We start from the raw sequence: 19,577 nt of genomic DNA on the forward strand, positions 1-19,577 counted from the left end.
TGCCCATTGAACTATAGACCCTTTTTATGACAAACGCCACCACGTGGTGCTCCAGTCTTTTACGACCCAGAGAACTTTCTGTTTATTAAAAGAATGAACAGAGGCCACTTTAACACCTTTGCTTGAAATATAGACAAATTGTTTAAATACCTATTATCCAGGTGAACGCCAAAAGAAAGAAACAGTGTGAGGTCCGTTAAAATGTTTTGAGTATTCCTGTAAACCTACTTGCCTCCTCCAAGACGTAATATTCTACAGCTGAAGGCCTTCGTTGAATCTTCAAATTCGGTGTCCGTGTATCATTGGTGCTTTCTAGCACTGGTCACCTAAGCAAGCTTAACAGGCTTGCAAAGACGGTGCGACCAAAAGTCGCTTGGAACGCAAGCGGCAGCTCATGTTTGTAAATAGAACAAGGGTCTATACCACATTTTTGACGGAAGAGAAGTAAATGCACTGAACCAACACTTTTTTTATATATAGAAGACTTTGCATGGCTGCCGCTGCCACGGAAGTTTATGGAACTCCAATCTTTACCAAGAAACGCATGCGGGAAGCGCTAGGTGCTTTTCATCGTCCGCGCGCGTCTTATACTCTATCACATGGTTTTGGCACTTGTTTTGTGGTTTTCCCATTAAAACAAGTGTCAAAATCACAAAAATCAATTATAAAGCGTGCGAGAACGGTGATAAGGCGTGCGCGTGGGTTTTCTGGCGACGGAAACTAAAAAACCCGACCTACGAGTCATATATGGCCTCGCTGAGAAACGACCTAACCTTGGTCACATTTCACGGATTAAGGCCACCGCGATCTCTCCTTTTTAATGATGTACACATCCATGCCACGCTGTACACGCCCACAACAGTTGTCTGCCGCCAATGTCACGGCCTCGGACAGAAACGACGCGTGCGCACGCGCCCTCCAAGATGCCCGCACTCTGGCTGCACAGCCGAGGACGGACACGTTTGCGAACTCATCTACTGCGTGAACTGCCGCATCTCGACCCATTTGGCCACTAACCCTAAATTCCCGGCCAAGCTTCATGTAGGCGAGCATCTCTAACACAGAAACAGACACGCTCGACGCAACGCCACAGACGTCCCCGCAAGGAATGGAGCAGACGCCGCCGCCAACAGCGTATTAGATAAAGCGGTCGCAACACTGCCTCAGCACGGAGATCGCAGAGAAGATCTCCAGAGGGCCACCAGCGAAATCCAACAAACTCTCCATAGAAGTTTTCAATCACTCTGCGCACCACGATAGGAATGACGACCAGGACAGAGCCACTCCCTCCACTAGTAGGGACAGAACTCGAACCGGCTCAATCGCAATTCCAGCAGGCAAACACCCAGCCCATCCGGAATACCACTGATATGAGACCCGGAGCACGTATAGTCGCTCGCCCTCCACTCGCCGTGGCCAAAAGCCGGCCACCCTAAAACCGACAAGGTATGCCAAAGTCACCATGAATATGCTCAGGGCCCGGTTATTCCGAAAACCGCGACTCGGAAGCTCAAAGCCTGGAGGGTGGAGCTCCGCTTTATGACGGAAGCAAACAAGAGGACGGAAGAAGCACGCAAGAAACTTGGCTTCGCAGTTAAGAGACTCGAGGCCAACAAAACGAAGGTCTGGGCGCAGCTCGACGAAGCAGTCCACACGCGCGAGGCGTAGACACGAACTTCAACGGCGCTTTCGAAAGCATGCGGTGCACTCTTAGAAAACATGTCGTAGTACTTCCTACCTTTATGTTAGTAAGTACTACGACAGCGCATCCACACTGCAAGGTGCACGAGACGGCGTTGTCGTGACTTTGTAAGTGACTTTCACTGTTTGCCATTAAGTGTCGCGCTATGTATATAGCACTGGCATAAGTGTGCTACCAAGAGCATTCTCGTTGTGCAAATTATCTACGGCGTAATGAAATAAGCGTGGTAAAGGTAACGAGGTGGGTGCAGCAAAGGTAACGAGCGTGCAAAGAATGCTGCTTCTTAGACCGCACCACTTGGACGGGTTCTGCGGTTATGCTCTTTAGAAAAGATACAAGATCCGAAAATCCAAAAATACGGAGACAGTTAATTCGTGTAGAGAACGAGTGGTAGTCACGTCCTCTGCTTTTAATGAGACCACAGTATTATAAAATGTTCAAATAATTTCACAATACATTAAACTGAACGTAAATCAAAGTGTACAAGAAATCAGGGTCCCTAAACTCGTCCAACAGAAAGTTGGTGCAGAAAGTCCGCGGAGCGCGCCGATTGGACTTGTGCGAAAAAAGCGCGAGGTCATCGTCGTGATCGGCGGTGCGCTCCATCAACTGGGGCCCCAAATTTGTGTTAGACGATTATCAGGGCCCAAGTAGATTTAGTCTCACGTTATCACTGTAAACTTAAATCCACCTTGTCAGTTTCAGGTACGCGGGGTACGTATGCACACGAAGTTATAATGAAAATAGAAGGACCAGCAGAGTGCTATATCATGTGCTCGTTGCAATGTCACTACGAAAAAAAATGACATTTTCGCATAGTTCAGTTATACTGTGCGAAATAGTTTTTACTACATTCTGTTGCCGGAGAAAAACAGTATTTCTTGAGCTTCAAACGCTTAAGTGTTGATTAAATTACAAATAACTTATTCAAATCAATGCAAAAATGTCGTCGCAATCGGACCGTTTGAAAACATCCGTTTGCATATGTTCTGCTCGCTGACAGGTTTTTTTCTCTAACTGCTTTCCACGATTTGGCATCTTTCAGGCTCCTCGCAGGCTCAAAGCGGTGCGAAACGGAAGTCACATGGCCTCGAGCTCTCTACCTCGAACTCCAAAATCGGCCAGCGAAATGCCCAATGCCTTGACGTCACAAGCGCAGTACGCGCTTGTGACGTCAGGGGCCTCTGCGCGGCCAAGGGCATGCACTCTAGTTGCGAACATTGCTCCGTCTTGGCTTCAACGCCTGACGATTTCGCCTTGTATCCAAGGGCTGTACCCCCTATGGACTATACATAGCTTGCCCGTAATATCACTCAGGGCCATGCTAGCATTTTATCTGCCAGGAGCGTTCGGTTCACCGTTCGTTTCACACCGCAGAAATAGGAGCTCGAGGAAACCAGTGAGTAGAAATAACCGCCACTTCCCAGCAATGGCGACACCTGCAAGCCATGTATATAAATTATTCACTGGGTGCCACGATTGAACGCGTTATTCACGGCGCATTTGGGGGGGGGGGGGGGGGATATAGTTGGCCCGGCCAGAGGTGTCCTCATCTTCAAATAACGTTCCTACCTATCGCCTGCTATGCCGGTGATCTTGATGCTGTGGAATGCACGTGGTGGCATTCCAACGGAGCGTCACGGACCGCCACCAGGCGGAATCTTGAACTTTGTTCATTCGCTTTAGTTTTCTTGACTTTTCTCCTGGCAGCCAAAAAACACTAGTCTAGACTAGAGTTTCTGGGCTGCCGGCATAACATAGAGCACATATAAGCAGAGCAGAAACATTAGATTTCTTCGACAAGATTCGCGATTTCGTTCAAGCCCAAACAGTATATAGATATTTTCTGTATTTAGATGAGTGGCGCTGGGGCGGGAGGCATTCAACGTCATAACTGCGTCGACCTCCTAACTACCAGGTGGTATTGTGAAATCGTCTCATTTAATTTAAAATTAGTTTTATTGCGTTTACGAGCGGAATACTGGTGTTTCTAAGGTGCTAACACAGCGTAGTGTCTGGCTAAACAAAACAATAAAAGCTGAAATTCCGTTTCCGTACCTTTTAACGGCTCCACTTCAATCGAGCGGCGGTTTGCTTCATCAAGCGGTGGCAGCTGCAGTGTATTCAGTGCTTGGGGTCACCAGGAATTTCCCCCAGATTTCGCCCTATCGTGTATGGTGTAGCGGTTCACTATTAAACGCACCACAGGATCAAACATTTCTCCAGGCTTTTTAAATCTAGTGGCGAATTCACCATTTGGCAACACGGCTTTGTACATCCTAGAAATGGTGCGATCTATTTTCTATGATCATTAGGACTTCAGAAGGCACAAAATCGAAACAAACACAAAGCAGGCTCATAACACACTCTCCGCTTATTGCCTTCAGACTTCTTTGTGTTCTCAAATCCCAAGACATTAAGCAACCACAAACTAGGCCTTCTCTTTCCGGGTAATATTTCACGTGCCGTAGATCGGATCTTCACAATCTGGGAAGCAGTCGGTCAGGGAACCACATACTTCCGGAATGGTCTATTAAAAGTTATGGCTATGATTTGTAATACGAATCCGTCCCGGGGCTTTTCTAAGTACTCCATGCCCACGCAGGAACTTATTGAAATTCATTTCATTCTTCTCGCTGGCAAAGGGGATAATATACCTGCAACAGCCTTTTCTGGGAGTCTGTATCGTCGAATACCCGGTCAGCAGACTAGTGACAGGTTTTCTAAGCTTTGTTTCTCCTTATAACCAGCGGTGTGCCTTTTTCGTGCGCCGTCCCCGAAAGGTGGGAACATCCCTCACTAGCGATTTGCGCGACCAGCTTCTAAGCAAAACCTACAGCGGCAAGGAAGCTTCCGGGCCACACTTGGGCCCCGGACTCCCACCAGACTCATTAAGAGTTTTCCACAACGCTCGGTCAAGTCGACGCAATCTTCGGGTGGCTTCGTTGGTGACAATGAGCGTGTGCAAAACATTGCGACGAAACGGGAGAACAAAAGGGAGCGGAACACTGTCCTAACAATTTCTTCCCTTACCCGACTACTTCAAACGTAAACCGGCAGGCGTGCGAATTTGACTCGCACCCAATCAATGCAGCAAACAGCCGCGGGGTTTCAAAGCACGTTTTCCCCTTCCATGCTGATTCTCTTCTTGTGCCGTCATCGATGATCAGAAGAGACGATTTTGCGGATCAGAGGTCGGCGCTGTACCCCGCCCGAGGGAGGAAAAGGAGGCGGAGACCAAAGAGAATGCCTCTTTTAACAGAAAATTCGAAAGAACAAGCTGACGGTGGAATTTTACCCTTATTGCGGTCGCTCTCCGAGAACCCCTTGGGGAGTTTGACGAGGAGTCAACGGGATAAGTAAACTGTCAGACTTCATTAGGCTTTGTTTGAGCAGGAGTGCCGACGACATCGACGTATTAGATTGGAGCCACCCTTCATTTTATATACTGTTGATGTTGACTCAGAAAGAAAGGTCATTTATTACAGTACGCCATCCATGGGTATGAGTTTTGCTTTATTACTTGCTAACCAGCAGCCTATTTCTTCTTTTTTGTCATTTGAGATTTTTTGCTTTTTTTTTTGCTTTTTTTTTATCTGATGCACTTTACTTCGCATCCCTCTTTTTCTGTAGAATGCGTAGTATTAATTGGCCGTGGGTGAGCAAAGAGGGGAGAGACTCAAATAACGATACCATGACATTCCTTGGGTATACAGAGTAACGGAAAACGGTTCGTGTCTTTACTTATCTTCGCAGCAAGCGTGTTGCGTGGTACTATCACAGCCTATTCGGCGAACCGTTGAACTGGGATGTGGCTCCATATTAGTAGCACATTGCGTAGAAAGAGTTTATTACTGACAAAATGACGTAGGTACCTTGTGTTTTCTCTCTCCTGAACTTTTGCTCAATATCGATAACAAAACTCAGTTCGAGTAATACTTCAATACACCGAAATTATATTGAGGGTACACACGACGTTATGCCGAGCTCAGATGGCATCTAAATTTGGACCTGCGCAGAAACAATACCCATGCAAAAAGGCATGCTTATTTGTTCGTACTTTAATTCGTTTATAAGTTGGCGCTGCTAAAATTCCGGATCGTGCTTTGCTCCACATGCGGGCACCGAGACTTCGAGGAGGTCGAAGTGCGTACGACTAGGGCAAAAAGATGTTTATGGAGAGAACAACTAACATATTACCGTTTCTCTGTATGTGTCTCAGAAAATAGTCTCTCGTCAGAGTTCAAGCAAGCGCAAATGTAGCTCGTAGAGGCGTCGAGAATGTCTTAGTCGGAAGTACCACCGGGATAAAAGGCGCTCAAGTACCATGACGTCACCAGAATCTACCCTGACGTAGACTTAGCGTCTGTCTACCTTGGCCGACGGATTTCCATTGTTCCGTTTCCCGGAGATCGTGGGAGCGGAAGAACGAACTCATTCACACGCTGAAAACTAAAGAGTGCAACTTGAATCGATCGGCTGTCAGCAGCACCTGATTCAGAGATCCCGGACCGAGGCTGCGCGTCTCAGGCTTTAAACACGAGATTGGTTTCCCCCATCCTTCATGAGGTTCGGGGAGATCGGTGCTGTCAGGACGTCAAACCTCGGGGTTTCTCCAGGATTGCCAACCTGGGGGGGAGGTCTGCATAAGTCACAACCTGAACATCTTGAACAAACAGACTTAGAAAGAAAGATGTGGACAACACACTTTTGTAGAAAAGAAAATGAGAATAAATGTTCCAGTTGTGATAAAGGCGAGTTAACACTTGCGACTAGCAGCGGTTGCGTGATCGTCTAGAGTCATGCAAAAAGCGACCGCCGATATTCACACTGTGGGCGATAGGCAAGTCGCTAGAGGGGAGTCGCTTCTAGGAAGCTCTTGGCAACCGCCGTCGATTCTACCCTGGCCGGCACAGCCGGGTTTGCGTTTTTCTACCTTTGCACTTTTTTGCCTCACCACTTTACATGCGTCGTTCTCGCCATAAGTAAAACGCATGTGATATTAGCCGGGGTCCTTCGGAACCGTACAATAAAAGCATAGTCGCTATATTGGTGAGCGCTCACTCGAGTTTCCGCAGTACAGTACGTACCTGTCAAGCCAAACTCCGCGGATTTGCTGCCATTCCGAGTTCTTTTTCGGGCGCTCGTTTAAATAGCGGCGCTGCTTGTGATAAAATAATGGGTACTACTACTTTTTAATAGAGTTGATCAGAGCCGCCGCAGAGACTTCCATGGCGCTGCATCCATGGCCGCTACCGCGAACCGAGTAGTTCAGCTGGCATGTTGGTTGCGTCTCCCGCACAAATGATGTCAGTTTTAAACAAATGCGAAGCGCACCACGCGTCACTTTTTAAACTGTCTTCGGAACGGTCTGGTCATCCCCGGCTTCCGTATGCCGCGTCACCGCGGATTTGTTGCCGCACGGGTTCTCCAGTTCCCGCTTTCTCGTTCCTGAACCCCCGTCATCATCCGATGATTCGACATCTTTTGACGGCCGGCCTGTGCTTCATCGGCCAACACTGGATTGGCCCTCCTACGGAAGCACCTCAGCGACACCTACTTCCGCTACAGATGCCATAAGGCCATCGACGCAGTCTCTTCTCTTCAGTGGGCCTGGTGGCAGCGAGACGAATATGCCACTGAGTTTCTTCTGTCTCACCCTACAGGTAGAGTTTGTTTCTTTGCCTGACGGTTTTAAGTCCGATGATCGCTTTCTTTCGCTGCTACCGGGCCCACTGGTTGGCATTTGTTCTGATATACTGTCATGGTTTAGCATATGTTCATCCATCTTGTTGTGCAGTGGCGATATTGAATCTAATCCCGGCACCGAGACGCTAGCTCTCCTTCAGCAAATACTAACTGGCCAAACACAAATTGCTGCGGACGTTACTTCTATCAAAAATAGACAAGAGGCTCTGGATGCTAAGTTGGCCGACTACGAATCCCGACTTGTTGCAATCGAAGCTGGCTCGTCCCAGATATATGATATCGCCCGACGGTTGCAGTATAAGGAAAAAAAACTGCCGCTCTCGAAACAGCTGTCTGTCAACTTACAGATAAAAAATATGATTTGGAAAACCGTTCTCGCAGAAACAACTTGGTCGTGTACGGTCTAGAAGAGCCTGTTAATGAAACCCCTGCATCACTACTGGATAGTGTAACTGAACTGCTGACCAGAAAAGTGTCTGTAACTTGCGATGCCATAGAACGCTGTCATCGTCTTGGTATCCCCGCAGGAGGTAAAATACGACCTGTAATATTTAAATTAATTGACTTTCGTGACAAGATTCGGATACTCAAAAATGTTTCTAAACTTAAAGGCACGCGGATATTTGTTAACGAGGATTTTTCACCACGTATTGAGACATTCGAAAACAACTTTGACTTAGTACTGCTGAATTCCGAAGAAACGGCGCAAAGGCTAGTCTACGTTACGACCACGCTCTTGTTAACAACGACCGATACTCGTGGGATTCAACAAATAAAATGCTGATAAAAAATCTTCACCCGGTTCTTGCCACTACATCGAACTGATAAATACTGAATAAACCATTGTCTTTGTTAAACATTAATGCTCGGAGCCTTGTCCCTAAATTTACAGAGTTCTCGTGCATTGCAGCTTCTTATTCACCGCACGTGATGTGTGTTACTGAAACCTGGGGGGCTAGGTTCGAAAAATGTTTATTTTCTCCTAAAAAGAAACGGAAGTGACGGAAGTGATGATATCGCGTCTGATTGGCTAGAGGCTCAAATGACGAAAGAGGGAACTTTCGTCATTTGAGCCTCGAACCAATCAGACGCGATATCGTCACTTCCGTTTCTTTTTAAGAGAAATGAAACATTTGTCCAACCTAGCCCCCCTGGTTACACGATGGCATTCTTGACTGCAAATTTACACCTCCTAATTACAACGTGGTACGATGCGATAGGTCTTCTAGAGGTGGTGGTGTTGCGCTTTTTTTTAAGTCTGGTATTAGCTTTTCTGTTCTTCCCAGTTTACCTAACACAGAGTCTTTACGGTGTAAGGTGCGGCTTGATAAGTTCGTTCTTGTTATCGGCGCGGTTTATCGGGCTCCTGGTTCGAGCCTGCAAGCCATCTTTGACATATATGACTACATTCACAAATACAATCTGGCAAATTTCAAGCTTGTCTTGCTGGGCGATTTTAATGCACCCGGCATAAACTGGGAAACTCTAGTGGTTGGCTGTCGCGATAGGGCCATTTGTGATGCTCTAGTAGATATGGCTGTGTCATTCGACCTAGATCAGGTTGTCAAAACGTGCACCAGAGATAATTCTGTTCTTGATCTTGTTTTTCTAACCCATAGTATCACAAACCTAGGTTATGACTGCAAAGTGGTCAGGGGAATTTCTGATCACAAAGCAGTCCTTGTCAGCCTTAACATTCGTATCAAGCGTTCGAACCCTGAATTCGTCACGTTCCTTGATTTCAACAGAGCTGACGATGTATCAATTATTGATGAACTTAGATTTTATTTTGATGATTTTTGTGCCATAAGTCTAGACGCTGATGTCAATACGTTGCTTAGATATTTCAACTCCCTTATAGATAAATTCATCAACAAATTTTGTACCTGTTACTAGAAAGAAAAAGAACCTTGCGCACCCCTGGATTACAAGAGAGGTGCTGCAGTTGATGCGGCAAACGAAGAGGAGACGTCGTTCAACGAAAAATAACACAGAATCAGTTGTTCATACCTCGTTTGAATATCTGAAAAGAACCTTGAAAGAAAAGATGTTAACAGCTAAAACCAAATATTTTAATGCAACTTTGTCTGAATTTATGAAATGAAATCCTGCCAAATTTTGGAGATCGATTATTCCAAAATGTAACATATCACAGAGTTTTACTATTGAAGGTGAATCTGTAAGTGAGCCGACAAAGATAGCGAACTGTTTTAATGATTATTTGAAATCTGTATTCAGTCGTGATAACGGCATTGATTCAGAGTTTTGCTTTGAAGGTATATACCCAGCTTTATCCGATTTGGATGTTAGTGTTTCTGGTGTCCTCAATCTACTAATTAATCTTGACTGTAAGAAAAGCCCTGGCCCTGATGGAATTCTAAATTCTTTTCTTCGCCGATATTCACTTTGGAGTTCAAATTACCTATCTGTCATTTTCAAAAAAATCTATTTCTACTGCAACAGTACCTCGGTCATGGAAGTCGGCTAAAATTATACCCTTGTTCAAGTCGGGCAACAAACAGGTGGTTACAAACTACAGACCCATTTCGCTCACATCGTCTTCATGCAAACTTATGGAACATATTGTCTATAAACAGATATCCAAGTACCTCGAGTCGAATTTTATTCTTTGCCCGCAACAGCATGGTTTTCGTTGTGGCTACTCCACCTCAACCCAACTTCTCGAATTCACTCACGACATAGCTTTAGCTTTAGATAAAAGAGGACAACTTGATGCCACCTTTGTAGATTATTCTAAGGCTTTTGATAAGGTGCCACATCACAAGCTTCTTCAGAAACTACAAGCGATTTTAAATAATACGTCATTAGTTAATTGGATCGAAGATTATCTAAAAAATAGATTACAGTTTGTTTCGTAAAGGGTGTTCATTCTAGCAATCTCTAAATTGGTTCCGGCGTCCCGCAGGGATCAGTTTTAGGACCTCTTCTGTTTTTACTTTATATTAACGACGTCGCAAATGGTCTTCCAGTTAAAATTCGCCTCTATGCAGATGATTGCGTTTTGTACAACGAAATCAACTCGGTAGGTGACCATGCCTTGCTAAATGACTCTTTTGAACAGTTTTTTTAACTGGAGTAAAAAGTGGCAGATGGAAATTAATCTTGAGAAACATGTAGTTATGTCATTTACTAATAAGAAGGAACCGTCTGTTTTTAGGTATGGTACTAGTAATATAATTCTGCGTCAAGTTCATGAATACAAGTATTTGGGTATTTTTTTTTCACGCCTAGTCTCAAATGGGATAAGCACATCAGTTCTATTTGTTCTCGTGCTCTGCAAAGGCTAGGATATGTCAAGTGAACTTTAAAATCTTCAACTAGGGAAGTTAAAATAACCGCGTATAAAACCTTGATTAGACCTATCTTAGAGTATGGTTGTGTGGTGTGGGGTCCGTATCTAAAGGGTGATATTAAGCAGATTGACGCAATACAATCAAAGGCAGCTAGATTCATTTGTAATAGATATGACCACAATTTTTCTCCTACATCTACTATGACTGACATAGGACTTACGCCTCTTGAATCTAGACGCGCTGTAGAACGGCTCAAGCTCCTACACAAAATAGTGAATAATAACTGTGCACTTAATCGAGAAAAATGTGTTGGTTTTGTTACTGAATCACGCACTCGAAGCTTCCATCCATTAAATCTTGTACCGTACAGAGCCCACCTTAACTGTTTTAAATATTATTTTTTTCCTCGAACGATACAAAACTGGAATAACATAAATGGATCAGTTCGTTGTCTCGATTTTGATAGGTTTGAATTAGAAATACAGTAGGTGTTCTGGTATAGTGCCTGGAATCTGTAATTGAAGTGTATGTGTTTGTTTTTGTACTCTTTTTTATATTTTATTTTTCACGGTTTTCTAAGTTTTGTTTCGTAGGGTGTGTACATCTTTAATCGATGGCCTTTTTCAATGTATATGTATGTTTTCTATCCACTCCTGCGATTACCTCATCGAGGTCGCAGTATTTTGAAATTAATTAATTAATTAATTAATTAATTAATTAATTAATTAATTAATTAATTAAATAAAAAAATAAAAAAAAGCGCCGCTGAATGGTTCAGTCGCCGGAAGACTCGGCGAGCAGTTCGAAAAATTGATCTGGAAGCGACTGCCCCAAGGCGGTCGCTTCTACGACAAAAAGCAGTCGCGCGACCGTTGCGTATGGCAAGTGTTAACGCGCCTTAAGACCTGTGCTGTCCACTTTTTTTGTTTTTAAGTATCGGGTGCTCAAGATGTTGAATGTTCACCAGCTCGCCTGCATGGTCATTCCTATTTCTATTACAGCTCCAACCTGATAAGTTTGGAGCAACGTTGCTGATATTAGCGCCTTGTCGTTCGCCGGAAGTGCTTCAATTGTTCCAGTCACTGACTCTTTGCTTGACGTCACATCTATGATAGCGTTTTTTTACGCAATCTAGTCGAAGCATAAGTACACTTTTGATCTTTCTATGAAAATCAGTACTCCGAAATGAGGCCAACACCTGGCCTCATTTCGGAGTACTGATTTTCATAGAAAGATCGAAAGTGTATTATATTTGGACTAGATTGCGTACAAAACCACTATCAGTAATAAAAATATATAAAATAAAACGTTCTCTAACGCGGTCCTGTTCGCTTAAAACTCCCACAGGTACCTAAAGACGTGGTCCCGGATCATGGTGTCGTCAGAGCCGCATTAGAAGAAATCCTGAGGCTGAAGCTTCATCGTAGCGATTTCACCGATTTATCAGAGGAGCACTCAAGTCTCGCGAAGAAATTGTAAGTGATCTACTTTTTTTTTTGTAGAAAAAAAATGAATTAAAAAACACTTAACTGTATTAGCTCGTGGCATCTTCCGCTTGGCACCATCAACATAATATAGATCTCCTCTTTTTAGAAGAAGGCTTACACGCTAGCTTTCTAGAATGACACTCGGAAAGTAGATCAATGTCGTCGATATAAGGGCTCAAAAATAATCCAATTGAACGGTTAGAGAAATTAATACCGCCCCGTGGAGCCTCTAGTCGCTGCTAAATGAAGATGAGCAGGCAGTGGTGACTCCCGCGTGTCTAATGATCAGTCAATCTAATTACGACATTTAATTCAGAAGAACGACGAAGAACGCATCTAATATGCCACGGCTTTCTTCAGTTGATTGATCAAATACATGAAACGCAGGGTGCCAAGCACCGAGAGTCTTATTAGCACACCTTCTTACTAAAGCACAAGTCAGGAAGCGCCTTTTTAAGCCTTCACTGACCGGGCTCGCTTAACAGGGCGAGTCCCGAGTCTTTTATTCGCGCTCCGCAGTCAATGAGAGTTGGGCATTCGCGAACCCAACCGAGACGTATCAAGTCCTCAGAACGTCCTCTTTTTCCCCCATGAAACGTCATCAGAGTGGAATGGCGCTAACTCAGCAATTTGCACTCGAGCCGATGCCAAGCGTGTTTCCACGCGTTGATTGGATACGATGCCCAGCTGAACGCTGAAGCAGCGCTCGTGTTTAATCTGTGTCTTCACTCGACCTCAGTGGGATCGCGCCAAGATTCTTGTTCACGAGCTTGGATTGTAGGAATTGTGCATAAAAGAAGCTACAAAAGTGTATTTCATCTACATCCTGTAGGAAATCATAGCAGATCTAGGAAACATGAGTCACACTTGAGCTCTATTGACCAACTACAGATTGGAATAAACTATTTCAGAAATTAAGTTGATTAAAAGACCAAACAATGGCAACTGAGTACAAACACAAATGAAATGAATTAAACGCATATCTTAAGAAATTTCGATTATCATACTATTTGAGCGATTCTGTTGCTATATCTCATGACCCTGACTCCTGAGAAAATTTAAAAGGAAATTGGAAGCCTTCTCTATAATGCTAAGAACCCCAGTCATCTGACGTTTGAATGTCATCAGTGCAGCGATGCATGACAGGGGACAAATACATTTCCCGTTTCTTGGGCTCATTGGAGTTAAAGGGATACTACAACGAAATTTCGGCGCGTATTGTGTGGTCTATACGTGTTCAAAGGAGCAGTATCACATTGGACACACCAATATCTTAAAGAAAAGACACGAAAAGTAATTAAAAAAAGTTAAACGATAAGCAAAGAGCGACTGGTGGATGTCACTAAGCATCGTTTGTAATACCCGTCTATACTCCGCCACAACTCTTCTTGGCAATGTAGTGAAAGGTACAGGCGCGCGTTCCCTCTCTTATTTTGAGCGCTGAATAAAACTATGGGCGGACTCTCCTCCTCTACCCGGAAATGCCAAGAAATACTTTCGCCGGGAATAGGAACATTGACACGTATACGAAAACTGTCTCACCTAGAACTATACATGCTTTGAACACGACGTCATCCCGACAGCTCTACGGACAGCACAAGAGAAGAGGGAAAGGAGCAACTCCAAACTCAGCAGGACTCTCTTTTGTGTGTCCCAGACGTTGCTATTCTCCCTCTACAAGATGATGGAAGATTAACCCGCCACTCAAAATTCATACAAAACAGCTTTGCGGCTAGTTGGAGTAGCCCGATCGCTGGAGTTCTTCGACCGCTTCGGTGGCTAGAGCCGCTAGGGCATCCAGGCGACGTCAGCCTCGTTGCAGCCTTGCTCATCCCGAGACAAACTACGTCGTGATTGCGCCAGATATGACATTGTCTCCGCTGGCTGCTCTGCGGGCACTAGCCAGAGTGGGCCGTCTATAACGAAAAATACTGCCATCAGGCTCAAAATACAAACTCGTGATTGCCATTTACGGGTATTTTGGATCACATTCAGCCTATTTCTGAACACGGCGGATATTTTTAATTTTGTTGAAGTATCCCCTTAAAGGATCTATACAATACAAGAAAGGTTTTCCTTTTTTAATGGAATACAATTTTTTCTGAAAAAAAAATTCAATAAAAACTAAACAAATGCGGTTTGCGCAGGTGAGTTTTACGGAAGGACGGACTTGTGTTCAAGATAAAATCTAACTAATAAATGACTAATTAACGAAAATGAATTACTTTTAATACGTTAGCATTAGAAGGCTCGTTAAACCCTATGATGTCTTTCGTTTTTTAGTTTTCGCTTGTGACACTCCCACTGGTCCGAAGCGCTGGCGTGAGCACCCGTCAACTTGTCCGTCTTTCTCCGGTGCTGACAAACTTACAGACACCGCAGGGTTTTCGTCAAAACGAGCCCTTTTGTTTTAGGCAAAGTCACGCGCACAGCTGGCGCGGAGCCAGAAAGGAGAATCGAAGATAGGCGCCTATCTTCGATAGGTGCCTACCTTTGATCATGAGCTAACTGGCCCGAATCGCCATCATAGTAGGCGCCTATATTCGATCATGAACCAACTGGCCCAAATTTCCATCTTAATGCAGAAAGGAGCGGCCGCGCAACACCTTCTAGATGACAAACCCTAGTGCTAAATGAGATGGCTTAATCAGAGAAGGCCAACGCACAGATTGGAAACGAGTGCTGCGTCAGCGCTCTATTTCGTGTCAAGTTTGAGCCCAACTTTAACGCAATCGTTGTGTCCAATCTGTGCCCAGTGTTGGCCTTCTCTGATAACGCCATCTCTTTCAGCACTACGGCTTTGTTATTTAGGAGGTGTTGTGCCCCGGCGCGTTGGAACGCGGGTGTGCTCAGTTGCCGCTCTGACGTCGCCGGTTGTTTTTTGCTCTGGGTTTCCGTAGTAGCGGTGCATGGGCTGTAGTTAAAACGATGGATGTGGTTCACTCCACGAGTGATATGGAGGCGGTTGCTTTCACGAGTGGTATGGATGAATGTATCCAAGGGCGTCGACGTACTCGGAGAAACTGAGTACAAAAAAGGGGTGAGAACATTTACAGGAAGATCCATTGGTGGATTCTTGGGGAATCCTTTAGCATGACGCTTGGAAAACGCCACACACGTCCCGCTTTAGGAAACGCTAGCACTGACCGCGTAAGGAGGCTAAAAAGAGGCAGGAAAAAATAGAGGACGCAAAAGAAAAAGTCAAAAGAAAAAAGTGAAGGGGTCAGCGTTAGCGTTTCCCAAAGGGGCGCGAGTGCGGCTGTTCGAAGGGGCATGCTAACGCATTCCCAAACAAACCAGCAATGGATCTTTCTGTATTCAATTAGACTTTCTAGGAAACATGTTTATATTGAATAAATTGAGGCAATCAATGTGGAAGGAGAGCCCAGTTTTTAAAAATCCTGGATCGAGCGTGGAGTTCGGGTGATTCATTCTAAACCTTTTTTCTGGAAATATGTTGATACTAAAACTAAGAGCGCGATGCCCCTCGAACGTACAACCCTTGTTTGAAGCAGGAGGGTCACGTGGTAATGTCAAAATTTGCGAGACTATTTTGCGTAAATTTCTGAGCCAATTAAACGTGAAACCTAAAATACATTTTTATTTTTAAATTTTTCATCGGTACTCGAAGTCCTGTAAAACAATATTGAGTGCAAAATTAAAAAAAAAAAATCTAATTCCGAAAACTGTGAAGTTTTTTTTTTGTTTTTTCTATTATATTTCCTGTTGTAGCCGCAGTGGACGAAGCAGGAGACAGAGCGACTAAGGCAACATGTTTATTCGGCAAGTGCGGCCGTATCAAGAACACTGAGCTTCGCGTTCCCAGCGCTTTTATAGATAAGCAATAGCCACGATAGGGGTGACGTCACGGCGCGTCTGCATGACACCACATTCCTTCCCCCTTAATTACGTGACACAGTCTCTACGGTCTGTACCAATCAGGGGGCTTCTTAGTACGGGTACTGCGTCGCAGAGCTTCTGGCTGTTGAGGTGACGCAGCAGCTCGATGCGGTGACTGCGATGTGCAACTTGGGTGCGGATTTGCACCCCGCTGATCCGAAGAAGGCGCATCTTCAGGTGGCTCAGGTGTTGGTGCTGCAGGGCTCGGGGTCTCCGTCGTTGGCAGGGGAGACCTCGTGGTAGATGGCTCCGGCATAAAGTCTGCAATTGAACTTTGAACCGAACACGGAAACGCACTCGGCACAGTTTCGGCACTTTCAAAAGAACACGGACGTGAATTGTCTGCATGCACAAACCTGTTTTCTTGTCCCACACAAACGATATAGGTGGAAGCACTGCACCGCTTTTCTATAACGCCCGGCAACCACTTCGCGTCACCAGGACGAAGACCTTGTACTAGAACGCGGTCTTGCACTTCGAACGATGTCCACGGGCCTCTTCGTTCGTCTGCTGTCCTCTTCGCCCTGGAGAACCGCTCGTGCATGCGACCCTCCAGGCTTGGTTGCAGAAGGCTCAGACGTGTGCGAGGTTTCCACGAGAGAAACAGCTCCGCAGGTGTCTGCCCCGTAGTAGCGGTAGTCGTGTTCCGATACCTGAAAAGGAACAGGTCGACCCGATGCTGTAAGGGTTTCTTGACACCTGTTTTTCTCTCGTCGAGAAGCTGGCGCAGCAGGTCTCGCTTGACTGTCTGCACACAGCGCTCGGCGCTCCCGTTCGAGGCCGGATGGTACGGTGGAGTCCTTGTATGACGCACTCCGTTCTTCCGCAAAAAGTCCGCGAAGGTCCTTGCGGTAAATTGGGGCCCGTTGTCCGTAACCACTTCTTCCGGAAGCCCATACGATGCGAAGACACTCCGCAGTTTTTCGATGGTCTTGTCCGCTGTTGTTGACGTCATCACAAACACCTCTACCCACTTCGAATGGGCGTCAACAAGCACCAACAACCACTCATTGTCCGTGAAAGCAAAATCTAGGTGAATTCGCTGCCATCTGCGAGTCGGCCAACCCCACGTCTGTAGTGGTGCACTGGGTAGAGCATTTTGCGTCAACTGGCACGTACTGCAGCTTCTGACAAGATGTTCAATGTCTTGTGTTAGCTGAGGCCACCAAACATAGCTACGGGCGAGCATTTTCATGCGCGTCATACCCGGGTGTCCTTCATGCAACAGATGTAACACTTGTTTACGCAAGTTTTGGGGAATTATCACACGCGATCCCCACGTGACACACTGTTGGTCTACCGACAGTTCATGTCGCTTAAGAAAGTACGCTGACAGCTAACTGTCAGTTACATGCGCGGGCCAACCGTGCATTGTGTACATCAGCACTTTTGACAGCACACTGTCAGTGCGTGTGCCTTTCTGGATCTCGACAGTAGATAATGGCACTTCATCAACCAGTGAGAAGAAGTGTACGTAATCTGATACATCTTTCTCATTAGCTAGCGGCAACCGTGATAGTGCGTCAGCGTTTCCAACATCGCTGCCTTTGCGATACACACACCGGTAGTCGTACGAAGCGAGCAATAAAGCCCAGCGTTGCATGCGGACAGCTGACATCACTGGAACGGGTTTGCCGTTACCCAAAAGACCAGCTAATGGCTGGTGAACGGAATAGATGACAAAGCTGCGCCCAAACAGGTACTTATGAAAACTTTTTGAGGCCAAATACCACAGCAAGGGCCTCTTTTTCGATGTGAGCATAACCTTGCTCAGCTGTGCTTAATGCTCTGGAAGCGTAAGCGATTGGCTTTTCATCTTTTCCGATTGTGTGGAACAGAATGGCGCCCACGCCGTAAGGCGACGCGTCACACACCAGTCCAAGCTCTTTTGTTGGGTGGTAGTACGTCAAAACGTTTCCTTTTGTGAGCCAAGTTTTACTTAGCTGGAAGGCCTGCTCCGCTGCATGTGACCACTGAAACCCTTTTTCGTGATTCAGCACATTGTACAGCGGCCTCAGCATGGCAGCCATGTTAGGAACAAACTTCCCATAATAGTTTAACAGCCCAAGGTAGACTCGCAACTGGGTTTCATTCGTTCGAGAAGGCGCCTCCTTTATCGCTTTCACGTTTCCATCTGACGGCCTTATGCCTTTCTCATCAAGAATGTGCCCAAGGTAGGGGACAGACGTTTGAAAAAACTTGCATTTTTCTTTCTTCAATCGTATGCCTCTTTCCTGGAACCGTGACAGGACACTTTCTACTTTCTCGAAACACTCTTCAAGAGTGGACCCGGCTATCAGAACGTCATCTAAATAGCAAGATACGCGGTCCAGCCCTTTTAACACGTCATCCATTACTGCTTGAAAGATCGAAGGCGCACTCGTGATGCCGTAGGGTAAGCGCGTGTACTTGAACAGTCCCAGGTGTGTGTTGACAACGACTTAAGAGTGTACTTCGGGATGCAGTGCGAGCTGCTGATAGGCAGTGGAGAGGTCAAGAACCGTGAAATACCGGCACCCCGACATCATTACAAATAAATCTTCCATAACGGGAAGGGGGTAATGATCCGTACGTAGGCACGGATTCAGCGTCACTTTGAAATTACCACACACCCGGACTTGGTTGTTCGGTTTTGGTACAACTACAAGGGGCATAACCCAGTCGCTTTGCTGTACAGGTACAAGAACGCCTGTTTTTACGAGTGACTACAGCTCTAGTGACACGGCTTCCCTCAACGCGAACGGCACTTGTCGGGCTTTGCAAAATACCGGTGTGCTACCCTCTTTCAGAACCAGTTTGATCGGGCTGCCCTTGATCTGTCCTAGCGTATATCCATTTTAACTGTTTGGAACGAATAATTAGTCCCCAACCATTCCGGTGCTTCGATAGCCGGCAATGCCGCGGTCGTCGCCGGGGGCGATGCGTGTTATCGAGGTCGGCTACACGGTTATGCGTGTATGACCGAACCAAAACACGTTTTTTACAACCTCGCATGATTTCTGAACGAATTATCCGTTACTCATGGTGTAAATTTATGGTAAGTTGTGTAAATAGCGTGTGTTTCACCCCAAATATTCGCCCAATACACGGGACTTTCTAGCATTGTGTGGTGCTCTCGTGTTGTCTGTGATGTATGTAGGGTTGCTGTCTACTCGTGATCGTTCGCAGCGTACTAACATATTCACTTTTTTTTTTCATAACCTGCTGGAAATGTCATTAGGTGGCGCAGGTTTCCGCCTGTTTCCAAATATTTTTCTCGAGATATATATGCATCCAAGTTGGCAATTCGTTTGTCTGTCTAGCTGTTGCGTTGTAGCTACCCAACATCGCTACGCCTCGGTGGCGCGAGTCGTCGCCCTATTCTTATGTTTCGTTTGCGCGAGTCATTTATCTATTCTCTAAGAAGAGCGCCATTTGTTAATTTATCCAGCAGTCCCGTCGTAGTTACCGACGCCGCCTACGCAC

At 45.6% G+C, this 19,577-nt stretch overlaps 2 protein-coding genes across 3 annotated transcripts in view; one reads left to right on the top strand and one right to left on the bottom strand.

Moving 5' to 3' along the window:
- Window positions 1-19,577, top strand: part of LOC8025400 (neuropeptide Y receptor type 2) — a 1,264,215-nt gene that overhangs the window by 630,279 nt on the left and 614,359 nt on the right. For both annotated transcript variants that reach the window (XM_042287344.1, XM_042287345.1), the window contains one exon: window positions 12,073-12,200. The gene's annotated coding sequence lies outside the window, so the exon portion shown is untranslated. The remainder of the gene's footprint in view (window positions 1-12,072; window positions 12,201-19,577) is intronic.
- LOC115325155 (uncharacterized protein K02A2.6-like) lies at window positions 16,295-17,301 on the bottom strand. Its single transcript, XM_040212991.3, has 2 exons — window positions 16,469-17,301; window positions 16,295-16,373 (listed from the first exon to the last, which is right to left on the bottom strand). Exons 1-2 carry the CDS (start codon window positions 17,299-17,301, stop codon window positions 16,295-16,297), a joined length of 912 nt encoding a protein of 303 aa, XP_040068925.3.

Source organism: Ixodes scapularis, unplaced genomic scaffold (assembly GCF_016920785.2).
Source record: "Ixodes scapularis isolate PalLabHiFi unplaced genomic scaffold, ASM1692078v2 PGA_scaffold9__187_contigs__length_104089568, whole genome shotgun sequence".
NCBI lineage: Eukaryota > Metazoa > Arthropoda > Arachnida > Ixodida > Ixodidae > Ixodes > Ixodes scapularis.

What these genes read in the sequence shown, in the direction of transcription:
- LOC115325155 (XM_040212991.3), bottom strand. Translation starts at nt 17,301, where the DNA reads ATGCTCGCCCGTAGCTATGTTTGGTGGCCTCAGCTAACACAAGACATT. An exon ending in TGTGTGGGACAAGAAAACAG is followed by an intron (nt 16,374 to 16,468) that starts GTTTGTGCATGC and finishes GTTCAATTGCAG; the next exon opens with ACTTTATGCCGGAGCCATCT.